Source organism: Leucopleurus acutus (genome assembly GCF_964270905.1).
Source record: "Leucopleurus acutus genome assembly, chromosome: 3".
Classification (NCBI taxonomy): domain Eukaryota; kingdom Metazoa; phylum Chordata; class Mammalia; order Artiodactyla; family Delphinidae; genus Leucopleurus; species Leucopleurus acutus.
The window spans coordinates 13,647,902-13,655,651 of NC_139145.1; the positions used below are offsets into that span (position 1 = coordinate 13,647,902).

The window sequence follows — 7,750 nt, forward strand, 5'->3', positions numbered from 1 at the left end:
CAAGAATCCCCAAGCAGTGTCCAGAACACCAGAATGGGGTTGGCAAATAAATGAAAGAAAGAAAAAGATGACCAAGGGTGCCCAAGAGCAGGGGGAGTGCTGGGACGTGCAGGGGCTGCCCAGAAACTTGCCAGGGAGGGGCTCACAGCCCTCAGATGCTGCCACAGCACCCACTACCATGTGTTCCAGGCGGGCATCTGTGGTGCTGGTAACAGACCAGGCAATATCAGGATGGCAGAAAACGATAAGGAAGATGATGGGGCCCAGTCAGATCATAAGTCCCTGGGGGCAGGTGGCCACCAGCTGAGTTAAGTCCCTCAAGCCCTGCTCCACTGGGGGGACCTGCACGCAAGGCAAGGGCCATCACTCTCCAGAAGGACCCTCTGCAGTGGACAGTGTGTGGGATTCTGCACAGATGGAGGGAATCTCTGCTTGCTTTCGCTCCTTCACTCTGGGGGAGGGTTCTGGAGCCTCTTCAAGTCCCAATGATGTATCCCAGGGCACAGGGAGAAGACACGCTCTCTGCCCACAGGGAGGATGACTTTAGCTCGAGAAAATGGAGTTTTCTCATCTTGGGAGTGGTTCCAGCCCCAGGGGCGGCCACAGGAGGAGATCCCCATGGAAAAGGTTTGTGGGTAGCCAGGTAGCCTCAGGACTTGTTCCTGGGTTTTGGTCCCACATCCTTTCATGTTCTGGCCCATCCGCATAGCCTTCGGTTCTCTACGTGGTAAAGGGTCTACAGTTCTGGGACCTTCCAGCCCTGGCAGACCCCAAGGGACACACGTGAACTCTGCCCATCAATCAAGACAGTCCTTCTCACCTATGAGCCCCTTCTGTTGGCGAGGCTCTGTGCATAGTGCAACCTGTCTACCTATCTATCTATCTATCTATCTATCATCTATCTATCTAGTACATCCTGTCTATCTATCCATTTCTCATAGTACTATATCCTATCTATCCATCTATCTATCTAGTACATCCTGTCTATCTATCCATTTCTCATAGTACTATATCCTAGCTACCTATCTATCTATCTATCTAGTACATCCTGTCTAGACATTTCTCATAGTACTACATCCGAGCTATCTATCTCTCCTGAACCCGTGGACACTCCCATAAGTCATGTCAATTACAAATGAAACTGAGGCCATATCCCCCAAAAGGGGAAGAAGGGAGGGTTTGTTTCTGGTGAGGCATCCTTTCCCGTCCTTCAGGACACCCCATCCAAGCCCCGGGGTGTTCCAGGTAGGTGAACATAAGTCTTTTTCACCTTTGTACCCTGCTCCCTCCTCCCTGAGGACCCTGAGGCACTTGACGAGATCAGTCCAAAGAGGGAGAGGGACTCAGCCAAGGGCACACAGGAAGAGAGACTGTAGGAGAGAGGAGCGCTTGAGACCAACCTCTACAGTCAAGTCCTTGGAGGGAGAATCGGAACTGTGGGAACTTTGTAACATTCCCGCTGCCTCCAGGGCTCTCTGAGAACATCCCAAGACCCATAATCTCAGGCAAACTTTACGATGAGCTTGGGACATACCGTTCTGTGACGAGCTGGTCTTGGGGAGGAGAGGAGAGGAGCTGGACGCTCCTGCCTTTGGCCTTGGATAACAAAGGGAAGTGACTGGCAAGTTACCCAGGCCTCCACCACAACATTATCAAACATTTGCTAAATGCCTTCTGTATGTCAGCCCCTGGGCTGGGCCACTGTATATATCGTGTCTGTCCCCAGAACTACCATCTAGTGGGAGAGATGGATAATAAACAAATAATTGAACAATTATCTATTTAAGCATGAGCAGGGCTAAGCCATAGGTCAGGGTCTGGGGGCGGTGGGGGTCAAGGGAGGCTTAGAGAAGGTAATGATACTTGAGCCGAAAATGGATAAGGAGGAATCCACTGGGTAACCGCAGGAAGGAAAGTGCTTCCAGGCAAAAGAGAAACACAAGCAAAAGCCCTGCGGTGGGAAGGGCTTGGTTCATTGAGGAGATAAAGCAGGAGCTCAGAGTGACCATGACATGCACAAGGCTGAGGAGGACAGCCGGGATGAGCCAGAAAACATTTAGTCTTTATCTTCAGAGCAATTGGGAGTCAGTGAACAGTTTTCAGCCAAAAAGTGGCATGATCTACACTGAATTTCAGAAATATCTCTCCAGGGCTAAAGAGAGAGTGGATGAGAGGGTACAACAGTGGCAAAGAAGAGACCAGAGAGTAGGCTGGGAGAGGCTTCCTGGAGAAAGATGATGGTGGATGGGGCCATGGGTGACAGAAGATGCAGAGAGGTGACATTGAGGAGAGATTTGGGGGGCAGCACATTAGGACCAGATGCATGGGTGAGAGGAACAGGCAGGCTCAGGGGCCACAAAGTATGGGATGTGGGCAACTGGAAGGATGGACTAGACTGAGGGCAGGGGCAGGGTTGGGGAGGGAGACATGAGTTCAGATTCTGACCAAGGAATGAAGTGTTTATAAGACCCCCCACATGAGGAGAAGAGAAAGGAGCTGGATGCATAACCTTGGGCTCAGGAGAGAAGTGAACTTGGAATTCACTTATGGAGGGAACTGATGGTCCACTTAGGAGTTGGAGCTCTGGGTAAGGAGATGGCCTCAGGATAGAGAGAAGAAGGAGAAGGGGTTAGGATGCTGGGGCTTTCCCACATGCAAAGGTGGAGCAAAGGAGCAGGCAAGAGGAAAAGGAGGTTCCAGGAGGAAAGGGTGGTCCACAAGCTCAGAGAGCTGCTGGGAGGTGGATGAGATGGGGCCCAACGGAGTCCACGGGATTTGCAGACCTAGAAGTCACAGCCATCATGCAGGAGCATGATGGAGGTGGGGACCAGACTGGAGCAGGTAGAGCAAGCAGAGAAAGGGAGGCAATGAGCAAAAGCATCTCTGTGCACAAGGAGACAGCAGCTCAAGCAGACCAGAGGTTTTGTGCAGAATGAAGTCCGTTGGAAATAGGCAGGTGGGGATGTACATGTCACCCCTCTGACCTGTTTTGTGACCTTCTCTCGTATCACCGTGGATAAGAGATCAGAGGACATGAAGGGTTGAGCTCACACAAGGCAAAGCTTTTCCAAAGAGCCATGAAGGAAAGCCCAATTGGCAAGAGACTTCAGCCCATGTGCAAAGGATGAGAAACCAAGCTAGATGTATCCAAGGAAGTAGGATGGAAAGGAAGCCATTAAACTGGGTTGTAGAGGGGACTGGACATCCTGGCAGGGTCTAGGACAGGAGAGGAGGGAAAAAAAGAAGATGGAAGGAAGAGGGGTTGTGGTCAGAGAATGTAGCCCTCAGATCAATGGCTTTGGAGGTGGTGCCTTTATGGGTGATGACAAAATCTTAAGTGTGATTGTGGATTGTGGCAAAAAGGAGGCTGGTGCAGCACAGAGGAAGGGCCTCTGGGGCTGAGGTTAAGAAAGTGGGCCAGAAGCCTCCGCCCAGGAATTTTGCATTAGGGCAGAGTGATTCCTTCTGAAAGGGGGAGTGGTTCACCTTTATCCAAATTGGGCAGTGGGGCTCACTGATATGTCTTGGGCGTGGAAGGCAAGATAAAAAAGGAAAGTGCCTGAGGAAGGGGAGGAGGAGAGATTGCCCACACGTCTCCTCCAACCCAGCTGTGCCCCCATGCGGGGAAGATGGGGTGGAGGTCTTAGTTAATTCTTGTGGGGAAGCAGAAGCCCACAGAGGAGCAGACACTGGCCTGAGGCCAACAGAGATGTTCCAGGCAGGGAACAGACCTCAGACAGTGGCCCTGAGGAGGCCTCAAGATGAGCAGCGGGGACTGTGAGGACACCAGGGGACCCAGCTCTCTGCAGCCCACCCAGAGATTCCCTCAGATGTGCACTAATGTGGGGGAGACAGGGGGGAACATGACCCCAAACAGGCTTGGGGTGAGGAAAGGTAAGAACAAGAAAAGCATTGGGCATAGAGTGAACAGAGAGGACAGGATTGGACCCAGTGGGGGAGTGAGGCAAGAGGTCTCCCTCACTTCTCTACCATCCTAGACCCCAGCCCAATCCCAGACCCCCAGGTCCCTGAGCCCCATTCCTGAACCCTCAGGAAATCCATCCACCCTGATCCTCCAGACCATCCTGCTATCCACACTCACCAGGCCCAGGGGACCCCAAAACCAGTTCCGTTTTGGGGGCTGCGGGAAACACTGGAGGTGGTGAGAATTGCTGTAGCAGGTGTAGGTCAAGGCCAGGTTGCAGGCCAGGAGCCTGGAGGCCCCGACCAGCAGCAGGAGTAGCCATGGGGAGGCTGCCAAGGACCCGAGTCCCAGCCAGGACAGCCTCAGCTGCAGCATCCTACGGGGCAGACGCGGTGGAGGGTGAGCTCCTGAAGGTGAGGAAAGGGGCGCTGATGGTGAGCTGTGAGGCAGAGACAAATAGAGGGACAGGAACGAGGGAGTGAGGGGCAGGGATGGTGAGTGCTGCGGGCAGGGCAAGAAGGGTTCAGAGAAGGCAGACAAGGTCTGGGAGAGGGGAGGGAGACCCAGAGGGGGAGGGAGGGGAGGGGGAGGGGGAGAGGGAGAGAAGAGAAAGAAAGAACAAAAGGAAGAAAGAAAGAAAGGAGGAAGGAAAGAAAGGAAGGAAGAGATGAATGAAGAAATGCCCAAACTGAATCAGTGGTGAATCAATGGAAGGTTGTCAGGGGCTCCAATTACGAGGAAACCATCATCCCTGGGGCCGGCTCTCTCCCGGGATCCACCCTGTCTAGGGCAGCATACACTTCCTGCCCCAGGCCAGAATCCTCAGCCCCGCCAACACTAGCCTGGCACCTTCTGTCAGAGCAGCTTGTCCATCACAACTTCTTCTGCCCTCCTCCTGGGAGGCCTTTTCCCTGGTCCGACCTCTGAACTGAGGGAGACTGGGCTTGGCCGAGTCAGCCAATCCTTGCACGCCTGGCTGCCTCCTCCTCGCCTGGCGTCTGCCCAAGACTTAAAACCCGAGGCTGCAGGCCAGAGAGGAACCAGCTCAGGGTCACATGGCGCAGACACTGCACTCTCAGGACTCAGCACCTCCCACATGGGTTTGTTGGGGGATGGGCAAAGGTGACCCTGAGCCCCCAAGTTTACAGCCAGCCCTGCCCTTCCAAGGCCAGGGTGCGACAAGTAAAATCATGAATGTTCAGGTGCCAGGTGAGCAGGGCCTTGCCCAGTCTTGTCCCCAAACATCTCCAGGGCTCCTCTCCATGCGTGGGCCGGGAAGACGTCATGCACCATCTCTCAGCACAGAATTGGGAAGTTCAGAGGCGTGAAGCCTCTGCCCTCCAGGGCACACAGCCTGGAAGGTGTTCAAGTCCTTCCTCCAAGCAGCCCAGGGCCTAGGTCGAGACATGGCTGCTGAAGCAGGAAGAGAGAAACCAGCCTGGCTGGAGATTACCTTCATCAGATTCAGGGGATAAAGGGTCCAATCGGAAGAGGGCACCTGGAGGCACGAGGGGTAAGGCTGCAAGGGGCCGAGAGAGAGAACAGGGTCCATACAGGGAAGGGCAGAGCTGGGAGATCCTGAGTGGGCATCCTCACTGTGACTGTGGGCTGTGCCGACCCTCTCCGGGCTCAGCCTTCCCACCTGGGAAATGGGAACAAGGACAAAAGGGAACACATCACATCCAGATCGTGCTCCCAAATTTCCCTGTAAAGTGGCCTCAGCCCCCATGAGGTCTCCTCATGGTCAGCCTCCAAGATGAGGGTGAGTTTGAAGGATGGAGCTGCTGAATGAGAGGATTTGGACAGTCTTCCTGCAACAAATACAATGTTGGGGAAAATGCCCAAATGTCCCCACCACCACCACCACCACCACCACCCCACATTCCCTCCAGCAAGTTTGGGTGCGCCGCCCGAGATTCTTTCCCTCCTCTGCTGAGTTGGATCCACCTGCTGACAGGTCCATCCAGAGAAGAGCCAGGGGCGGGGCTAGGTCGGTGAGAGGCAGCAGGGCTAGCCAGATAGAGGTCGGGAGAAGCAGAGGGAAAGAAGAAGAAACAGGGGTCCAGAGAGGTGCAATAACTCCCTCCAGCCACACGGAGAAGTAATTCAACAAGACAGCACTACTGAAAGTGAATCCTGGCATAGGATGGGTGCTCATTAAGTGTTTAGGGAAGAAAGGGACCTTTATAGCCGTGAACGCTAAGAACTGGCCCCTCAAAACGTGGTCCTCAGACCAGCAGCATTGGCTTTACCAGCAGCATCTAGGAGATGCAGAACTGGGGGCTCCAACCCGCAAAGGTGATGGCTGCAATTTTCTGCCCTTGTCCCCAATAAGAGGAGGAGTTTATTTCTCTTCTCCTTGAATCTCGACCGGCCTGTTACTGCTTAACTAACATTGTGTGCTCAGGCGGTGCCATGCTAGTTATGGGCCTCGAGGAGGACCTGGTGGCTTAAGTTTACATTTGCTCTTCAAACGCTCCCCCTTGGAACCCAGTCGCCATGCGATAAGGAAGCCCAAGCCCCATGGAAAAGCTCTGACCAACAGCCCCAGCTGATCCCTCAGCCAACAGCTAGTGTCAGTTGCCACCCACGTGAGGGAGGCACCTGGATGGTCCAGCACAGCTGAGCCTCCAGATGACCACAGCCCTGGGTGACATCACATGGTACAAAAGAACCATCCATCTGAGCTCAGTCGACATGCAGAATCATAAGAGAAAATAGTCACTGTTTTAAGTCACTGAGTTTTGGGGGCTGTTCATTACAAAGTGACAGATCATTGCTGCAGTATTATACCCACCGAATCAGAATTTATGTTTTAACCGGATCCCGGAGATTCCTGTGCTTGTTAAAGTTTGAGAGTCACTGCTTTAAGAGACCTGAATCAGGCTCTGCAAGGTATCTTAGGAAAATTTACCCTGTCTGTTCCCTCAGTCTTTTCATTTGTAAAATGAGGAGAAAAATCTGTACTTGCCAGGTCTGTGTGGCTATGTGTTTATTGAGCGTCTACTATGTTCCAGGCACAATTCTAGATGCTAGGATGCAGCAGTAAGCACAACAGACATCGTCTCTTCTGTCAAGGGGATCCTCTAAGGGGGAGAAGGCGATGATCAGATAAATGATCAAGAATGTACCAGACAGTGACAGGGACATGAGGGCTTCCAGGAGGAGGTGACCTTTGAGAGGGACCCAACTGAAGAGGGGGAGTGGATGGTGTGGTTGAAAGGGCCCCATGGTCACAGGGTGCAGTGCCCAGAAGTAGGCACAAGCAAGCCTGTCCTTGTTCTTTCAACACCCACACTGTGTCTGCAGTTGCTGAGTCCTTGGGAGAAACAGCTAAGGTGACAAAATTTGGTCCAACATTCAATCCAGAAGCAGGTGTTGAAGATTCCTTCATCATGGCCAAGAACTCAAAACCCAGCAGGCCTCTGGGGCCACCGGAGGGCAGGATCCATCACCTGGGTCTCCCAGCTTTCTGGATCAGATGGTAGAAGGGTAAAGGGAGACAGCATGGGGGGCGGGAAGCCTCCGGTGGGGACACTCTGTTCTGTGCCTGAGGAGGCTGGACTGTCCCCAATGGTTTCTCATCAAACAAGGAACATCTCAGATGCCAAATCACACAAGCCTGGCTTATGGAATGCCCCCCAGCCAGTGTTGGAAGGAGGGGAGCCTCTCACCCCCTGCCCCTTCTCCAGGGGTTGTTCTACCCCCATCCACAGCCAGGCAGTGGGCAAAGCCGTACCAGCCTGGCGGGGGCAGTCACTGTGAGTCACCAGACTTGGGCACAGCCCACCACCCCTCTGAACCTCACTCTTCACATCCGTAAAA

General features: G+C 53.5%; 1 protein-coding gene across 1 annotated transcript in view; it reads right to left on the minus strand.

Annotated features, from left to right (window-relative positions):
- The window catches only part of LOC309960099 (cytochrome P450 4F3-like), a gene marked incomplete at both ends in the record, with an annotated part of 69,565 nt that extends 65,265 nt beyond the window's left edge, over positions 1-4,300 (minus strand). The window contains one exon of the mRNA XM_082836699.1: positions 4,103-4,300. Coding sequence (XP_082692825.1) covers positions 4,103-4,300 — 198 coding nt within the window. The remainder of the gene's footprint in view (positions 1-4,102) is intronic.
- Between the last annotated feature and the right edge of the window lie 3,450 nt (positions 4,301-7,750).